The sequence below is a fragment of the Phoxinus phoxinus genome (genome assembly GCF_949152265.1).
Source record: "Phoxinus phoxinus genome assembly, chromosome: 1".
Lineage (NCBI taxonomy): Eukaryota > Metazoa > Chordata > Actinopteri > Cypriniformes > Leuciscidae > Phoxinus > Phoxinus phoxinus.
Window position 1 is genome coordinate 35,155,565 of NC_136876.1, and position 19,382 is coordinate 35,174,946.

At 38.7% G+C, this 19,382-nt stretch overlaps 2 protein-coding genes across 6 annotated transcripts; one reads left to right on the forward strand and one right to left on the reverse strand.

The window, feature by feature from the left end:
* Window positions 1-508: 508 nt before the first annotated feature.
* Window positions 509-4,777, reverse strand: nudt1 (nudix (nucleoside diphosphate linked moiety X)-type motif 1). Of its 4 annotated transcripts, XM_079606171.1 has the most exons (5): window positions 3,759-3,859; window positions 3,536-3,595; window positions 3,223-3,381; window positions 1,167-1,312; window positions 533-1,065 (listed from the first exon to the last, which is right to left on the reverse strand). In XM_079606171.1, exons 3-5 carry the CDS (start codon window positions 3,372-3,374, stop codon window positions 893-895), a joined length of 471 nt encoding a protein of 156 aa, XP_079462297.1. In that variant the 5' UTR covers window positions 3,375-3,381; window positions 3,536-3,595; window positions 3,759-3,859; the 3' UTR covers window positions 533-892. The 4 variants fall into 4 exon arrangements, with proteins under 4 accessions (XP_079462299.1, XP_079462300.1, XP_079462297.1 ...); XM_079606173.1 differs by lacking the exons at window positions 3,536-3,595; window positions 3,759-3,859 and adding an exon at window positions 4,651-4,777 and having other exon boundaries at window positions 509-1,065; XM_079606174.1 differs by lacking the exon at window positions 3,536-3,595 and having other exon boundaries at window positions 531-1,065; window positions 3,759-3,891.
* On the forward strand, window positions 4,286-6,522 carry mrm2 (mitochondrial rRNA methyltransferase 2). 2 transcript variants are annotated; one of them, XM_079606120.1, is made up of 3 exons: window positions 4,286-4,309; window positions 4,489-4,804; window positions 5,956-6,522. In XM_079606120.1, exons 2-3 carry the CDS (start codon window positions 4,507-4,509, stop codon window positions 6,378-6,380), a joined length of 723 nt encoding a protein of 240 aa, XP_079462246.1. In that variant the 5' UTR covers window positions 4,286-4,309; window positions 4,489-4,506; the 3' UTR covers window positions 6,381-6,522. The 2 variants fall into 2 exon arrangements, with proteins under 2 accessions (XP_079462246.1, XP_079462245.1); XM_079606119.1 differs by lacking the exon at window positions 4,286-4,309 and having other exon boundaries at window positions 4,406-4,804.
* The last annotated feature ends 12,860 nt before the right edge of the window (window positions 6,523-19,382 follow it).

Below are 19,382 nucleotides of genomic sequence, written 5' to 3' on the forward strand. Positions count from 1 at the left end.
AATATGTCTGCCAATTTTTCATGTTGCATAGATTGACACATTGCTGTTGTTGATAACGCATGTATCATGCGTATTTTAACTTAATTGTTTAACATTCTAGTAAACACATTCGCAGAGCTTATTATTATTATCAGTTGTTCATGTTTGATGGTTCGGTTGAGGAAAGCAATAAAGGAATGGAAACTGACTGTTTTTGTACTCTAATGCATATACAATTCTGCCATCTGCTGGCACAGAGAGTAAATGCAAGTTTGAGAAGTTTGATCAAAAGTGTCAGTAACATTCATAATGTATAAAAAAGATTTCAATAATTTGTAATAATTTAATAATAATAAAGAAATGATTACCGTACTGTTTCCACAAAAAAATTAAAGCAGCAAAACTGTTTTCAACATATATGTTTTTGAAACCGGTTAATATTATGCAGCCGTTTTTTCCCCCTAGATATTAAAGTATAGCAAAAAAAAAATATATATATATATATATATATTTATCATATATAATTTTAAATCGTTGAAGAATGCACAAAGATGTATGTCAGGATATTTAATGAAATTCTTCTGATTAAACTTGTTTTTTAGATGACAGGTAGTTGAAGATGAAATAACTTTATGTACACTTCTGATGGAAAATCAGTTATAAGAATGAGGAACAAAGAAACATGTAAAAACAAAACATCATGATGCATTTGAGGATTCAACCAAAATATATGAATGAAATATTAATTAAATTAATATTATTATTAATGAAACATCAAACTAATGGATAACGCTATTTTCTTATGCATGTCGTGCTCCATGGAGTCATGTACTCATTTGTGTGAACATCAGATTTTGCTGGATAATTTCCACTGATACAGTGACAATGTCCATCAATGGTATTAAAACCCCAATCAAACGTCGTCCACCTCCTCCAGTTTGTGCTCCACTATCACATCATGACCGAGGAATTTAAAATATCCCAAGAACTTCTTTTTCTCAAGCATCAGTGGGAACCACTGGACATCATCTGCCCACATCTGGCTGAAAGGTATCTTGTCTGTGTCAAACCACTGTGGCCTCATCTCTGAAAGACAAAACAAACCGCTTTAGTGGCACGTTATTAGACCTTCTGTCTCCGTATGTGTCTCACAAACTGGATCATAAAGTGATGTGGAGCTGTATTACCGTCTGATTCGGTTGGCTCTCCTTTATAGGTGTCAGCTCTGTAAATGTGGACATCGAGCAGTTCTGTTTCCCCAATAAACTCAAATTTGATATTTCCAATCTTGAGAAGGGTGTCAACAGTGAGGCCACTTTCCTCTAGCAGCTCCCTGTCAAATTAAATGGCATTTTGTTTCAGCTGGAAACCAATAAAAGCAGGGAAGATTGAACATGACCAATCGCTGACACCATTGTTAAGTTCAACAGTGAAGTAAATAATATCAAACATTCACAGCGTTACAAGGTTCAAACTGTTTAACTTTGATGTGTAGCTTCAAGGAAGTGAAAAAACAGACACTGCAGGAGGGAAAATGATGGCTTTTCTAAAGTGAAACATGGTACACCTACAGTCTTCTTGGTACCAGAAAGAAGACTATTCTTAATGATTTTTACTCCTGAAAAACACTGCTATTATTCAGTGTTTGAACTGTAACACAATTATATTAATGGGTGACAATCTTTGGTGTCAAGTTCCAGGAAATGTCTAATTTTATAACAAATACACTGCAAAAAAATTCTGAACACAACATAAAACATTAAAAAAAAGTAATTACTGTATACAGTATATTCACTGTTTATGAAAATGTAAATATTAAATACAATTAGAAACTTTCAAATATATTTGTTAAATAGGTTTTATAAAGTCATCATTTTGTTATAATATCGTTTTGATACAATGGTTACTATTATTTTTCATAGTGTGGTTTTTGGTGAACTGTAGTAAAACCAGGTAGGGTTTGTTAGACCCGCAAACCTCATTAATAATTATAACCAGTGTTGGGGGGTTAAATGTAATGCAAGTTATGTTATTGGATTACTTTTTTAAAGTAACTACTAAAATAACGCATCATTTTAAAATGTACAATACTATATAAGTTACAGTTACAAATAAGTGATGCAAGTTACTATGTATCCCCATGTATAAATTGACAGCTCTCCTGTCCCCATGTTGAGAGAAATCGTAGGTTATGTGAGTGCGCTGTGTGAACATGATGCTTATTGCAGTTCTAGACTAAATGGGAGCAGGCTCACGTTTCCTCATCTCACGTGCACAAAAACAGAATCAGTCAGTGCTTCTTTAAAAATGAATAAAAACAGTGAAATGCAAACTCAAAATATTACGCAAACCTTCAATTATTAAATGCTAAATAACACAAATGTACTGTACGCATTTATTCTTACTTTATTAACCAATGTTTTTGCTGCTGACCTTCGATGATCCAATTAAACCTTATTTGTAAGCAAAAATGATTTTAGATAAACATCACATTTTCGTTTTTATTGTTGATGTTAGAGTGTTAACTTTCTTCTCCTGCGTTTTGGTCTTCACATTTGCCAAAAAAATTGGATTTTTTAAAAATGATTAGCACAGCCCAGGTGAGAAAAGGTAATGTAACGAATTCCTTTCCATAAAAAGTAACCAAGTTATGCAATTAGTTACTTTTTTAGGGAGTAAAGCAATATTATAACACATTACTTAAAAAAGTCATTTTCCCCAACACCGATTATAATAACAGTATATGAAACCCACAACAATTAAAAAACAACAAACATTAGATCTTAATATTTTAACCACCGAACTAGGAAATGGTCACGGGTCCCATTTCAGAAATTTGGTCACATTATATTAACCAGTATTATTATTGTTAACAAATTATAAAATAAAAATAATTGTCATTACTTGAAATAAAATAAACATTAAATAAAAAAAATATTTAAAAACTCATAGTTTTGAGTTACCAAAGCAACATTTCTCCTTTTTGTTTAGTTTAAACTTAACGACTAAATGTATTAAAACTAAAACGTAATAAAAACTATATAGACATTTTTATTAGACTAATAAAAACGACACAAACACTAAACTCAAACTTTAACACAAACTAAATGAGAATTAAAACAAAAAAAATTAAACTAAATTCTAATTAAAAATGTTAATTAAATCCACAATAGCATATGGATACTGAACTCTTCTGTGGCATTACTGCAGAAGAACACTTCAGTGAATGGGTTTTGGACTCACCGTCGGGCAGCCTGCTCTATGGTCTCTCCTGTCTGGACTTTCCCTCCAAACCCATTCCATTTGCCCGCTCCAAAGCCTCTTTTCTTCATGCCCAGTAACACCCGGCCAGGCTGCACTACCAGCACCAGGGTCAGCAGTTTAGAGCTCAGCATCGTCACCCTATACATATAACACAACATGCTGTAATACAATGTTTTTATATATGGGCTAACGTTATATCATTATAATGTTATGTCTTTTAGCAGTTGCTTCCTGCAATATAGATGATTTGTATTTTAAATAATATATTTCATTATAAAGATCAAGTTCTTACTTTTATTTACACTACCAGTGCAGCATTCAAAAGATGATGAACGTAGCTTTTCTTAAGAATCTATAAACAAGCGACAAATGATAATTTATAGGGATGATTAATATAGGCTAAATCAGTACAATGCAGTTTCTTAAGTTGATTCTACCCATATAATTAGTTTACTTTGTCCAACGAAATCAGTAGACAAAAAAATGTAATAACATATATTAAGACAGATGCGTACGGATATTAGAGGCTTATAGTTTAAAGAATCGGTCGAGCTTGTTTCCCGCGTGTTGCTCGCGATCACATGGAGGCTTCAGGTTGACAACAGTGAATTTGGTCATCTTAGTGATTGACGTCCACATACAGGTTATTATTGTTCCAAATTCAACAGATGATTTACAGATCTGCAAAATATATGAACTCCGCCTACCTACGTTTAGTAATCGAGAGTGCAACAGTGAAATGTTCTCGATCGGAAATCCGACTCGTTTCTGTGAATCGGTTCTTTCGAACAGAACTAAACGAACAAAAATAATAATATGTAAACCACCTACAATCAATTAATAGTTTTTTATGTTTTTGAAAATATATATCAAATACGTTTTATTTAGTAATATTTCTGCTATGTGACTATTAAAGGCTGTTATTTATCCTCATTCCGTCACATGCAGTTCATTGAAAAGATCCGACTCAAAAGAACGAGTCCTTCACGTAGTGTGCAACAGTCAAATATTCTCGACTGAAAAAAATATTAGACAGAAATAAATTCAAGGATGGCCATTTAAAACTGTGAGATTATCGGATATATACATTAATAAATGTAATCTAAATGATTAATACGTTATCCTAAAGACAAATGCATTATTTGAAAGGTTCTGCGCAAAGTTCGCGCATCTTTGACATCATGCGGACACCAGGCGCACATGTGTCTTCATGTAACGTTACTTCTTCATTAATTTCTTCTACAGGTCACTTCTTTGTAAATTATGTGGAAATGTATACAGAGGTCGTGCATTCACGTGTCAGCGGTCTATCTAAAGAAGACGCCTCTGCACATGAAGGGGAAAAGTGCTGCTGATCAGAGATGGCTGGTGCGGCAGCTCAATGACCCTTTCGTTAAAGCTGCTCACCTGCAGAATTACCGCTGTAGAAGCGCCTTTAAACTGATCGAGATAGATGATAAATACAGACTTCTGAAACCTGGTTTAAGTGTCATAGATTGTGGTGCTGCGCCTGGTGCGTGGAGTCAAGTTGCCGTCCAGAGAGTCAATTCAACAGCAGAAAGTAAGTGAGCTGCTGAATTGAATTGAATTTAAATGAATTAATCACTTAGCCTATATGATATCACATCATATGGTATCTAACTTATGCATGCCATCTTGTGGGGCAAATACGAGTGCCTAGCTGGTTAGGTGAAGTGAGTTAATATATTACATATTTTAAATAAATTATCTTCTTTTGAACTTTTTATAAAAAAAAGTTCTGAACATAAATTGCAAAAATATTACGCAGCACAACTGTTTTCAACATTGATAATAACAAGATGATTATTGAGCATCAAATCAGAATGTTAGCACAGGTCAATCGTTTGGACAGTGATATTGTGAAAAGTATTGCAATTTAAAAATATTAAAAACTGCATTTTCATCAGCCATTCTCCAGTCTTCAATGTCACATGGTCCTTCAGAAATCATAATAATATGCTGATTTGATACTCAGTTATGATCAATGTTGGAAACAGTTGTGCTACTACCTAATATTTTTTTTGGAACCTGCGATATTTTTTTCATGATTTATTGATTCATAAAAAGTTAAAAAGAACAGAATTTATTCAAAATAGACTGTTTCCAACATTGATAGTAAATCATCATATTATAGTGATTTCTGAAGGATGGTGTGACACTAAATACTGGAGTAATGATGTTAAAAAAAATCAGCTTTACCATCACAGGAATACATTTTAAAATATATTAAAATAGAAAATAGTAGTAATAATATTTCTCAATATTACTGTTGTTACTGTATTTTAATAACATAAAAGCAGCCTAGGTAAGCATACGAAATAATAATTTAAGTCTTACCAAGCTCAAATATTTGGACAGTAGTGTATACATGGGTAAAAAGAAAAGGAAAAATATAGTTCTAAAAAAAGTTAAGGATAAAAGATTAGTGCAGTCCACACCACAACTACCGATAACAACACAGATAAACAATACTGTTGGAATCACTTTCAGAACGTTTTATTTGTTTTCAGGCTGAACGATAAAAACATTGGCAGCCAATCAGAATCCATGCTGCATTTCGTCCGCTGGTGTGGATGTAAATATAGTTATCGTTATCTTTATAGCTATCGTTCTTGATGTGAACAGGCCTTTAAATGTTTATTAAATTCTTTATTCAAAGCTGATATAAACACCATACCTTGTTCATTCCAGGTGCAGATCTTCCAAAAGGAAGCGTAATAGGAATAGACATATCACGCATCGCCCCTTTGGATGGAGCTCAGTTTCTGTCCAATCACGACGTCACTGCTCCTTCAACTCACATGGCGCTGGAGAGGCTCCTCCCTGAAGCTCGAGCAGATGTCATCCTCAGTGACATGGCCCCCAATGCCAGTGGGCTCAGGGAACTGGATCATGAAAGACTGGTCACCATGTGTCTATCAGCGCTGGACTTAGCTGACAAGGTTTTGCGTCCCGGGGGCTCTTTGATTTGTAAATTCTGGGATGGAGCTCTGGCCAATCAGCTCCAGCAGAGACTTTCCTCTATGTTCCAAGATGTAAGAACTGTAAAGCCAAAAGCAAGCAGGAAGGAGTCAGCAGAGCTTTTCTTTCTGGCGAGGATGTTTAAAATGAAATAGTATGAAGTCCTATATGAAATATAAATAAATATATATTTAATAAAAGAAAGTAGTTGGGTTTGTATTGCGTACCTGCAACCTGATCAGTGCATTATAAACTAGAAACCTAATATCCTGAACATAAACAAATGCTATAGTAGAATAAATATGAAGTCAGATTTGCATATGATTTTCAATTTATCAGTAAGGCCTAGCAGCGTTAAAATCATTATTTCAAATAATTTTATAAAGACATGGTTGGCATGCATCTAAAATGCTTGTTAGTGAGTAATTTCAGATTTATAGTATATTTTACTCTATAAGAGTGTATAGTTTCCTCCTATTAGTAAGTTGAATCATTGCGAAAGGACATACAACATATAGTATTTGATGGATTAGATCAGTGGTTCTCAAATGGCCACCTGTGAAGCATTTGTATAAAGTTGTGTAAAAACGAAACGTAGTAAAATCATTTGAATTGACTAAAAGTGACTCAAATTAACTGATTGTGTTTGCATTCATTTTATAGTTTGTGTTCTCTAACTCCACAATCCAACTGCTGACCTATCAAACAGGTGCTCATTTAGGTTTTACCAGCTAACCTTTATTAGCGAAGAAAGTAGCAATGTATTTAACAAAACGGCAGACTGCCACAATTGTAGTTCTCCAAAATGTATTTCATGATTCATATTTATGATATAAATTTTGTACACATGTATTTTATTTAAGTATACCCGAGATGAGCGCTGGCCCCCTGGTTGAGATTTGGGGGGTTAGGTACTCCAGTGATACAAAGTACTGGAGTAAATGTGATTAGTGACAAGTACTTTAGTATCTTTTTGACTGAGTATAAAATATATTAGCAAATTTTACTCTACTTGACTACATTTTTGAATAGTATACTCTTTCTTTACTCCAAAACATTTGTGATGAGTAATGCATGGCACCTAGCTTTTTCTGAGGCAGTTTATTTCTGCTAGAAAAGACGAAGTATCTCCATCTACAGGGCATTGAAGGTATTATATCTTGTGCATTTTGTCCCTACTCACCCAAACTTGTCAATAAAGCTAATGTACCCCATTACAAGTGAATTAGCAGGTAGTTTCTGAATCACAGGTGTTGCATATATCACATGAGATGAGGACATGCCTGCAATTGGTGTTGAGGCCGATGGCATCCAAAAAAGTTGCCCCGTGCATCATTACCTCAAGACTTTTACTCAAGTTGTATTGGAATTGGTGACTTGTAATGAAGTCATTTTCGCTGTAAGGTATCTGTACTTTTACTCTCAAGTATGGTTTTCAGGTACTCGTCTTTACACCTCTGGGTACTCCACAATTTTTGTTTTACTCTTGAATGTTCCCCACCTAACACTGGATTGACCAAAATTCAGTTGGACTGAAGATGGTGCTCTTGAGTTGCCAGTACGAAAGCAGCAGAATAATAGCTGTACACACTCTCACACACACCCCAGCAGTTTGAAGAAGAGGTGGCGTGGACCGGCTGTTATTGGAACCCTGTTTTCCCCGACCGTTTGGGAGTCGAGTGCTCAGGAGTTAAAAATCCTGCAATGTCATTTGCATTTTTAGCAAATTCTTGAAGTGTGGCTTATTTGACAACACTTTAATCTTGTGTTTCCATAACCGGAAAGCTAAATTGTTTGCGTAATACTGAAAAAAACGTTTTTCCAGTTGCATAGAAAGATGCAATCATTCTCTCATTATAAGCGAGGAGCTGCAGAGAGGATGGATAAGTGTCTTATAGACAGTATGACTAATGAGAATCCTTTGTCCCTGTAGCAGTGCAGTCTCACAGACATTAGCCTGACACATTATTATCACTCTCTTTCTACAGTCCAGCTGTGAATGACATCCAGCTTGTGCTTCTTACGTGGAGAGTTTAGACCTAGCATTTGTTCAAATATGAAATAGAAATGTTAGAAATAATAGAAGGTGTTTTAATGATTCATAGAGGTTGGAGCAGATATTCATCACTAAGCCTCATGGAGTTGGGAGTTTTATGGTTATACATTCCTTGCCTATAATGCTCAACTCCTCAAACTTTAAGTAGCTCAAACTGAACGCATGCATGTTTGATTTGAAAGCACTAGAAAAAGAATGTCAGGTCCGACTCTGGGTTGCTCTAATCTCAGGCTCAGGGAATCTTCAGCTGAGAGACTCAAACATACCTAAATGAATTCTGCCGGCAGCTCTGGCGCTTTCATATTCGACTGAGCTGCAGAGTGTACCGTACAGTATGGAAATTCTTGCAACCTCACTCTTTAATCTGAGCATCTGTGTCAGCAATATGTTTAATGTGTGACGTTTCGGTCAATTTGAATGCTGTGGTTTTTGATCATCGCTCTGACGTATCAAAAACGTACGTTCGGGGGACAATCCACTCCTGCGTCAGTGACATGTCAAAAGAGCCTGGAGAATTCATTATAGAAGATTAAGGAATTTATTTGAGAGCTTAGTTTTATACGCCTTTTAACGGTTGTAAAAGTGGAGACTATAGTGTCTGCAGGGGTTCAGCAACACTGAGGGATATGGAAATACAAGTGATCGTGCTAAATTTATAATAGGTTTTTTTTTTTTTGGGGGGGGGGGGGTATCATCTTGATTTTAAAAGTTTTTTTTTCTCTTTCTTTTTATTTCTTTATGGTTCATTGCTGTTAACTCACATCCTTCAGGTTTCCTAGAACATCTCAAATACCTCTCAGAGGTCGAAGTTCAGGCACTGTAATAATTTGCTGTCTATTATTGTGACAGACTTGAGAGTTAATAAGCTACTGGAGCAAAATCTTTATATTAGGATTTGTGCTCTATTCAGAATTATTGAAAGCTTTTTTGAAAAGAAATTGAATTGCATTTGTTTTTAGGTAGTGAAAACAATGCAAAGTTGAAATTCAAATATAAATGTAAGATAGAATTAAAGTTCTAAATGAAAATAATACAAAGGAATTCATATGACTTTTAAGTAAATTGAACACCTTATTAAACGCATATGTGCATATGTGGTACTTTCAGGAACATAATTTTCCCATTTATATTTCATTATAGGTAATCAAGGATTTTCATTTTGTGGAGCACAGTAGAAGAACACTTCATTTGCTATGAATCATCTCAGCATTGCCCATTGAAGCCTAAGGAATTTGCTCTGCCTTGACAAGTGCAAATGTGTTGACATATTTATTTTTTCTTATTTACATTCCAGAGCTGATAATATATATTATGATTGAATGACTATGGCCTGGTTTCACAGATAGGGCTTAGATTAAGCCAGGATTAGACCTTCAATTAGGACATTTAAGTTACTTTTATAAATGTGCCTTAGAAAAAAAACAAAAACAAAAACAACAACAACTGGTGTGCATCTTGAGACAAAAAAAATGGCACTGACATATTTTAAGAAGTGTCAGTGCAAGTTGCTTTCAGTTAAGACAGCTAATACTGGCATATTAGTCTGGGACTAGGCTTAAGCCTTGTTTGTTAAACCGGGGGTAAAAGTGTCACGGCTGGTTGAAGTGCAAATGAGAAATAAAAGCTGGATCCATTCGAATGCAGTATTTTATTCTAAACTCAAAAAACGTGGGAGTGGTTAGTTGTCACAATGAGCGAGAAAGGTTGACATGAAACAGCTAAATCTCAAACCTCTGGGTTTAAAGCTTTAAAAAAACGCTGAACAGTGAAAAGTCTGCTGGGAAAAAAGGGAACGAGACAGAGCTCGTAATAAAACAAGAATCAACATTGCCTTGGCTTCATGGAGATGGTGAGAACTGAGAGATTTGGAATTTGAAAAGATTGAAAGATTTGCGACACGGAGATGGCGTTTTTGTTACTCAACAGGTGAGTTAGGTATTTTATTGAACAGATAAATTGCCATATAGCTCTCTAATAGAGTACATTGTGTAGGGATCTACAAATTCTATAGTGAAGACTTTTATTTTGATTTTTGACATGAGCGGCACCATTTTTGGTATGACGAGTTGAACGTGAAGAGAGCGGAGAAGAGCAGCGGTGAGCTGAAGATGAATGTTGATCTCGGGTATTCGATCACGATAAAAAGTTAAGTTTAGACCCGCGACATACATAAGAGTTGCATATAGTTGCTTCTGAGTCTCCATTTCTGTGTACAAGTTTGTTGAAGTAAGTGTTAAACGAGTTTTCTGCCGTGTTCGTGCGTGAAGCTGGGCAAAAGGCCTGTTAGTTTTCAGTCAGTTAAGTTAGTCGTGTAGGAGTTGAATACTCTCGTGTTTTCTTTGTGTTTATATAACAGTTTTTGTTTCATTTGTTCAAACGAACTTGAAAACAGTGAATACTGTTACTGATCGTGTAAGAAAAGGTTCGCTGAGTCGTCGGATAGGGTCGTGTGTTGTTCGTCTTCTCATTACGTCTTCATCAGCTGGGATTGCGGCCTCGTTGAATCAAGCTGCCGTTGTCAGGATCGCGAGGACAATCGCTGAGGGTTAGTGAGTGAAGAGACAGTACCCTGCCATCCGTTGGACATCATTCAGCGCCTCATCCACGAACTAAGAGTGGTTATGTACACTTTTCCTATTTTTCTACTGAACACTGGTAAGCAAACTAACATTTTCTGTCAGTGAGTGATCAGAGCTGAACTGTTCAATCGTGCAGTTATCATCTATGGAACTGTGATTTTCCTGCAAAGGGATTCATAAACTTTCTTTTGTGCACAAACCTGAACTTTTTTGGACCCGTGAACTCAAAAGTGGACAGAGTATAACTTCATTTCTTTCCCTGGATTTTTGAACTGAATCTTGGATTTTTGAAGTGAACTTGATTTGAAAGGTTGAGTTAACTGAAGTGAACTGTGAAACTTTCAGTCTACTTACAATAAGTGACACTGTTTGAGTTTGAACTGAAACTGACACAAATGTGTTTATTTTCTCTCTTTATTATTTTCAACATTTTTATTTCACTTTTATTTGTCTGCACTTGAAATTGTTTTACACTTCCTGTGAAAACAAAGAAAAGAGAATAATTTCAATTTCATGCAGTAGAAATAAATGTTAATTTTGTTAGTTAAACTAAGACTGCTTTTCTAATTTTGAGTTATTGATACTAAGGAGTGGGGGCGTCTTACCTATCCTGTTAGATCCGGGGAGGGCGGGTTCTGCAGTCAGCTAGGTTTAACCTGAGTTTTTGACTTGCACACACACACACTTCAGGTGGCTGCCGTGTATTGAGTAAATCCTGAAGCCCACCTCACCGCCTCTTGAGCATATACTTTGCAACACGATAGAAACCACATACAACTAGGCTAACAGTTGTACTAAAGACTAAAAGCATTGGGTGGGGGGACTAGGATCCTGTTGCTCACTCAGTCTTCCTTAGAAAATTGCTGAACATTTCCCCCACAAGGCGGTGGCATATTTCCCTCCGCCACATAATGGCGTCACGAACAGGATAAACTAGCGAGTATTCTAATTAAGTGTAAGTTCCTGGTCTTTGAGTCAACGCGATGGCTGAACTGGAAGAATTAAAAAGACAGTTTGAAGAGATGGAAAGGAGGTTCGGTGAACAGGCGGATATCTTGGTACAGGCCAGAGCCGAACAGAGAGAAGCACTTTCACTCGCTAAAGCTGTTATCGATCAACAGGCAGTTGCTCAGAGAGCGCCATCTACTGTTTACATCCCAAGAGACCGTAAACTTCCAGACTTCAGCGGATGTCGTTCCAAGCCGGGTGAATCGAGTGTAGAGGATTGGATAAACTCAATGAAGTCCGCCTTTAAAGTAATGAAAATTCCTGAAGAAGACAAAATTGAGTTTGTTAAGCAGTACCTCAAAGACGAAGCTAAAATGACAATTAAGTTTATGCTTAATGGAAAAGAGAAATCAGTTGATGAGATTTTTGATGCTTTGGATCAGACTTATGGGGACAAACTTCCCATCGGCAGCAGACTGAAAGAGTTTTATGACCGCAGACAAATGCCTGGAGAAACCATCCGCTCTTACGCTTATGACTTGCAGGAGAAGCTGAGCATCATCCAGAATCGTGAGCCGTCTAGAGTTCCTGATGCTGACAGTGTACTGAAAGAACAGCTGGTGTTAGGTCTCAAGGATGACTCGCTACGACGTGAGATGAAGAGGAGAGTCAAAGCTGAGAAGGACCTGACATTTATTCAGCTTATGCAGGAAGCGATTACTTGGTCGGAAGAAGAGGAGGTGCAAGTTCCATGCAATTTGAGAAGCAGTACTCGTTCACGAGGTGTCGTCCAGGCTACCACTGCAACGGATAGCTCTTCAGCTCCACTCACTCTGGAGAAGCTTCATGAAGCTATTCAACAGATAGCTGCCAGACAAGAAGAACTCTTTCAGATGGTGAATAACAAAGAGAAAGTGAAACCTGTAGAAAGGGAGGGCAAAACTAAAAGTGCACCTTTAAAAGACAGTGAAGGAAGATACATCTGCTATACGTGCGGTAAGCCAGGGCACACTAGCCGACGCTGTACTCAGAGCAGAGAGAACTCAAGTGGAGTGCAACCTCAGAGACACAATGTGGAGATGGTAAAGGCAGTTGATCAAGTTACATCGGTGCTAGAGAGTCCAGGTCCATCCGTTATCAGAAGTCACACTGCAGACTGTGATGCAGATAATGTTTCCAAGGCCCTCTGTGAAAGTGCTTTCGGTGACTGTCTTACCATCGACCTGAGAATTGCTGGTATTAGGACTGTTTGCCTCTTGGACACAGGGTCAGAGGTGACTACTATCACCGAGTCTCATTTTAAAGCTCACTTTGGAGAAGTTGTGCTGTCATCGGCCAATTGGGTCCGACTTACAGCGGCAAATGGCCTAGACATTCCCATTATAGGATGTCTGGAAGCAGACATTGAGTGTATGGGGAAGACATTGCGTGGAAAGTGTGTGTTTGTGATCAGAGAGAACAACCCCAATGCAACAGAGTTGAAAGGATTACCTGGCATTGTTGGTATGAATGTGTTGAGTGACCTCAAAGATCTATTCATGACCACTGGAGGTATGAGGAAGATGGACCGGTATAGCCATGGTGTTGGGGAGGCAAAAGTCCAGCGAATATTGGCTAACATTCAGATGCAGACTGAGACTCTGAGCTGTGGAGACCAGATTGGTTACGTGAAAGTTGCAGGGAAGCAAGCAATCACTATCCCTCCATTCAGTGAGCGTGTTTTGGAAGGTCGCTGTAGAATACCACCGAAAGTAAGCTGCCAAGTGTTGGTTGAGGCCTCATCAGAAGTTAGCTTGCCCAAGAGTGTTTTGATTGCTAATGTGCTCGCCAAGGCAGCTGATGGTAAAGTCCCAGTCAGAGTGTTGAATTCTAGTGAGAGAGCTGTAAAACTCATGCCGCGATGTAGGATAGCAGCACTGTGTAAGCCACAGGAGGTTGTCCCAAAAGTGCTTGTCGAGTTTGAGGAGAAAGAGGGTGCTTTGCATGTCAAGGTTGTGCAGCAAAATCAGGTAAAAGCGGAGAAAAGCACCACAGAGCAGTTGCCTGTTGCAGTTCAAACAAATCTTGAAGATCTCACAGAAACTCAGCGTGGAAAACTCCGGGACATACTGGCAAAGCACAGTGACGTGTTTTCTAAGAACGAATGTGACTTCGGTTATACGACAGCTGTCACACACAACATCCCTACAGGAGATGCTCCTCCCATTAAGCAAAGACATCGCAGAATCCCACCCCAGGTATTTCAGGAAGTGAAAAAACATGTTCGAGATTTGGTATCTCAAGGGGTACTCAGAGAAAGCTGCAGTCCATGGGCTTCTCCAGCTGTAATTGTGATCAAGAAGGATGGCAGCGTGAGGTTTTGCTGTGATTACAGAAAGTTGAATAAAGTGACCTGCAAGGACGCTTATCCCCTTCCACGTGTCGAGGAGTCACTTGATGCCTTGGGAAATGCACAGCTGTTCTCCACACTTGACTTAACTTCAGGCTATTTCCAGGTGGCCATGAGTAAAGAGGACAGAGCAAAGACCGCTGTCACCACTCCTTTTGGTCTATTCGAATGGACCAGGATGCCATTCGGACTTTGCAACGCTCCTGCGACTTTTCAACGTCTGATGGGAGTGGTGCTTGGTGATCTGACGTTTGACATATTGCTCATCTATCTTGATGACATTATTGTCTTTTCAAAGGACTTTGATAGCCACTGTCAAAGACTGGAAATCGTGTTCAACCGGTTGAGACAACATGGATTGAAGCTAAAACCCAGCAAGTGCTTCCTGTTGAAACCGGAAGTGAAATTCCTGGGTCACTTAATTTCCTCCAAGGGAATACAGGTGGATGGAGAGAAAACCCAGGCATTGGAAGCATGGCCTGTACCCAAGAATGTCAGGGAGTTGAGGCAAGTCCTGGGATTCATGAGTTATTACAGGAGGTTTGTTCCTGGTTTTGCTCAGATGGCCCGGCCACTTCATTCTCTGGTTGGTAAGGGACTGAAAGGGAAGATGATGGAACCTTTTAACTGGACAACTGAGTGCCAGACTGCACTCGACAAACTCAAGCAGTGCTTAATGTGCCCACCAGTCCTCGCGTACCCAGATTTCAGCCAGCCTTTCGTACTCACAACTGACGGGAGCCTGCATGGTCTTGGGGCTGTATTGAGTCAACGACAAGGAGAAGTTGAGCGTGTGATCGCGTATGCGAGTCGAGGCCTTCGTGGATCAGAAAAGAACGATCAAAATTACAGTGCTTTCAAGCTAGAGATGCTTGCCCTAAAATGGGCGGTGACTGAAAAGTTTAAAGAATATTTGATCTACTCAAAGTTCTCTGTGGTCACCGATCATAACCCTTTGCGCTACCTGGAGACGGCAAATTTGGGTGCTGTTGAACAGCGGTGGATGGCTCAGTTAGCAGAGTTTGATTTTGAAGTCTACTACAAGCCAGGACGACAAAACACAAACGCTGATGCGTTGTCAAGGATCCCATCAGTTGAGGAGCCAGAACAGGAGGACTCTGCTAAAGACTTCATTAAGATGAACTCAGAGGAAGTGCGCACATGCTTATGGCCAGTCTCCAAAAATCAGCAGAAAGTACAAGCTTCGGTACAGGTGTCTGTGACAAGGAAAGTTCCTGGACATAGCTGGAGTGAGATAGAAGAGCAACAAAAGGTTGACCTTAATATAGCACCTATCTACCGCGCTGTACTGACCAAAAATAATCTGAGTCCGGTCGAGCAGCGAGGCATGAATGTGGAATCAAAAAAACTTGCAAGACAGTTCACACGACTGAAGCTTAAGAAAGGATTGCTGTTTCGAACCATTCTTGATCCTCGTTACGGAGAAGAAATTTGTCAATTGGTGGTTCCAGAATCCTTGCGTTTCAAAGTGTACGAGAGTCAGCATGATCATTGTGGCCATTTTGGAGAGAGAAGCACGCTGGAGCGCATGAGGAGAAGCTATTACTGGCCAACAATGGTTAAGGATGTTCAAAGTTGGATTCATGAATGCAAGAGATGCACTCTCGCAAAGGATGTTTTCCCTAAAATTCGAGCCCCAATGACATGCACTAATGTTTCTGCCCCACTGGAAGTCCTCGCTATGGATTATACTCTCTTGGAGGAATCTGTGGGAGGATATGAGAATGTCCTTGTCTTAACTGACATGTTCACTCGTTTCACGGTGGCAGTGCCAACCAGAAATCAGACTGCTCACACCACGGCAAAAGCACTGGTACAGCATTGGTTTGTCCACTACGGCTGCCCTGCACGATTGCATGCCGACCAAGGTCGATGTTTCGAGGCCAATGTCATCAAAGAGCTATGTAAAGTCTATGGAATCGGAAAGAGTCGCACAACTCCGTATCACCCCCAGGGTAACTCCCAGTGCGAACGATTTAATAGAACTATGCACGACATGCTAAGGACATTACCTCCAGAAAAGAAAAGGAACTGGAAGCAGTATCTCCCTGAGTTGGTCATGGCTTATAATAGTCGAACCCACACTTCAACCGGCTATTCGCCATTCTATTTGATGTTCGGAAGGGATGCTCGAATGCCGCTGGACATTCTGGGTTGGAGAGACTTGGAGGACAGTGAAGTTGACAATCTTGATGACTGGGTGAAAGACCATCACAACAGATTAAAGACTGCTGTTGAAGTGGCCAACCATGCAGCACAAGAGGCTTCAAGAAAAAGAAAAAGAGCCTATGATCGCAGATCGCATGGAGCACTCATGAGACCTGGTGACCGTGTTCTGTTACGGAACCATTCACATAGGGGAAGGAAGAAGATACAAGATCACTGGGAATCCCTACCTTACATTGTGGTGAAACAGAATCACGCAGATACTCCAGTCTATACAATTCGTCCAGAAAAAGGGGGCCCATGTAAAGTTGTACATAGGGATCAACTCAAGCATTGCACTTTTCAGTCATCACCACTACCCTGCACATCTAGACACAAATCTAGAGAACATACAGAACAGGAACACACTGACTCAGAAGATCCTTATGTTCTTGCAGTCCCTGTTGTTACATTTGCACCCGACATACACACAAACACAGGGTGTCGAGGGGAAGATGGGGATGGATTAGACACTGGTAGGGATCATGACAATGAGGTGTTAGCTGATGGTTCAGTAGGTCAGTCAGTACTTGGGTCAGTAAATTCAGATGAATCTGATGCGGAAAGTGAAAATGAAAGTATTCCTGAACCTAGACGTTCTCAACGTCATAACAGAGGTACATTACCTGTCAGGTATAGGACTGACTATGTCTTAGAATAATTATATGCAAAACCTGAATGTTTGGGAAGTTTCTTTTAATGTGAATGTTTATCAAACTTCCTAGTTGAGTAACTTTGAACCTTTTCATTGTTGTACTGATGTTTTGCACTGTGAAGAATTTTAACCTGCTATTCTCTGTTATATATTTTTCAGGGACTGAGTTGCTGAATGGAAGTCCGATGGTATGGCAGGGTTTAGCAGGGGGGAATGTAGGGATCTACAAATTCTATAGTGAAGACTTTTATTTTGATTTTTGACATGAGCGGCGCCATTTTTGGTATGACGAGTTGAACGTGAAGAGAGCGGAGAAGAGCAGCGGTGAGCTGAAGATGAATGTTGATCTCGGGTATTCGATCACGATAAAAAGTTAAGTTTAGACCCGCGACATACATAAGAGTTGCATATAGTTGCTTCTGAGTCTCCATTTCTGTGTACAAGTTTGTTGAAGTAAGTGTTAAACGAGTTTTCTGCCGTGTTCGTGCGTGAAGCTGGGCAAAAGGCCTGTTAGTTTTCAGTCAGTTAATTTAGTCGTGTAGGAGTTGAATACTCTCGTGTTTTCTTTGTGTTTATATAACAGTTTTTGTTTCATTTGTTCAAACGAACTTGAAAACAGTGAATACTGTTACTGATCGTGTAAGAAAAGGTTCGCTGAGTCGTCGGATAGGGTCGTGTGTTGTTCGTCTTCTCATTACGTCTTCATCAGCTGGGATTGCGGCCTCGTTGAATCAAGCTGCCGTTGTCAGGATCGCGAGGACAATCGCTGAGGGTTAGTGAGTGAAGAGACAGTACCCTGCCATCCGTTGGACATCATTCAGCGCCTCATCCACGAACTAAGAGTGGTTATGTACACTTTTCCTATTTTTCTACTGAACACTGGTAAGCAAACTAACATTTTCTGTCAGTGAGTGATCAGAGCTGAACTGTTCAATCGTGCAGTTATCATCTATGGAACTGTGATTTTCCTGCAAAGGGATTCATAAACTTTCTTTTGTGCACAAACCTGAACTTTTTTGGACCCGTGAACTCAAAAGTGGACAGAGTATAACTTCATTTCTTTCCCTGGATTTTTGAACTGAATCTTGGATTTTTGAAGTGAACTTGATTTGAAAGGTTGAGTTAACTGAAGTGAACTGTGAAACTTTCAGTCTACTTACAATAAGTGACACTGTTTGAGTTTGAACTGAAACTGACACAAATGTGTTTATTTTCTCTCTTTATTATTTTCAACATTTTTATTTCACTTTTATTTGTCTGCACTTGAAATTGTTTTACACTTCCTGTGAAAACAAAGAAAAGAGAATAATTTCAATTTCATGCAGTAGAAATAAATGTTAATTTTGTTAGTTAAACTAAGACTGCTTTTCTAATTTTGAGTTATTGATACTAAGGAGTGGGGGCGTCTTACCTATCCTGTTAGATCCGGGGAGGGCGGGTTCTGCAGTCAGCTAGGTTTAACCTGAGTTTTTGACTTGCACACACACACACTTCAGGTGGCTGCCGTGTATTGAGTAAATCCTGAAGCCCACCTCACCGCCTCTTGAGCATATACTTTGCAACACGATAGAAACCACATACAACTAGGCTAACAGTTGTACTAAAGACTAAAAGCATTGGGTGGGGGGACTAGGATCCTGTTGCTCACTCAGTCTTCCTTAGAAAATTGCTGAACATTTCCCCCACAAGGCGGTGGCATATTTCCCTCCGCCACAATTGTTAAGCGCACTAACTATTGTGAAGGGTCATTTCAGTTCATTTCATTTGAAGGAAGTCTATTAATGTGTAAAGCTACAGTAACATATTTAGCTAGTCAGCTTGAGATCCGCATCTAAACTGGTTATATGTCTTAAGCCTGGTAGTAAATGTTTAATGAGCAGTAAGATAACCTCTCTCCCTTTTTTAGTCATGAAAAATAACCATATTCATATGCACACTTGTAGAGAGCCAAAGCACGACTGCAAAAATGCATGCATGCTTTTTTTTTTTTTTTTTATATGCTAGAGGTCCAAAAGTTACATATTGTACAGTTAATTACTGAATTAATGGACTATTGATTTTTGCTATACATGTTTATTATAACAGTATTTCTCAACCCATTTTGCACATTTCTCCAAACTAGGATACATTCCCAATAGTCTCAAAACAATTAATTTTTCTTAAACAGTTTGTGCGTTTTCATTTATTTTATACAAATTACAATGTTTTCTTGACATACATCAGTTTCCAATTCAAGGCTCATGCTGTCCAAAAGCCAACACAGAAAAACTAAAGCAAAGCTATATATTCCCGAATACACATCAT

Excerpts from the sequence above, each read along its gene's own strand:
- nudt1 (XM_079606173.1), bottom strand. The coding sequence starts at position 3,374 with ATGCTGAGCTCTAAACTGCTGACCCTGGTGCTGGTAGTGCAGCCTGGC. Across the intron at positions 1,313-3,222 it reads ATAGAGCAGGCTGCCCGACG|GGAGCTGCTAGAGGAAAGTG; the intron begins GTGAGTCCAAAA and ends TTAATTTGACAG. Across the intron at positions 1,066-1,166 it reads AGAGCCAACCGAATCAGACG|AGATGAGGCCACAGTGGTTT; the intron begins GTAATACAGCTC and ends TTTGTCTTTCAG.
- mrm2 (XM_079606120.1), top strand. The coding sequence starts at position 4,507 with ATGTGGAAATGTATACAGAGGTCGTGCATTCACGTGTCAGCGGTCTAT. Across the intron at positions 4,805-5,955 it reads AGTCAATTCAACAGCAGAAA|GTGCAGATCTTCCAAAAGGA; the intron begins GTAAGTGAGCTG and ends TGTTCATTCCAG.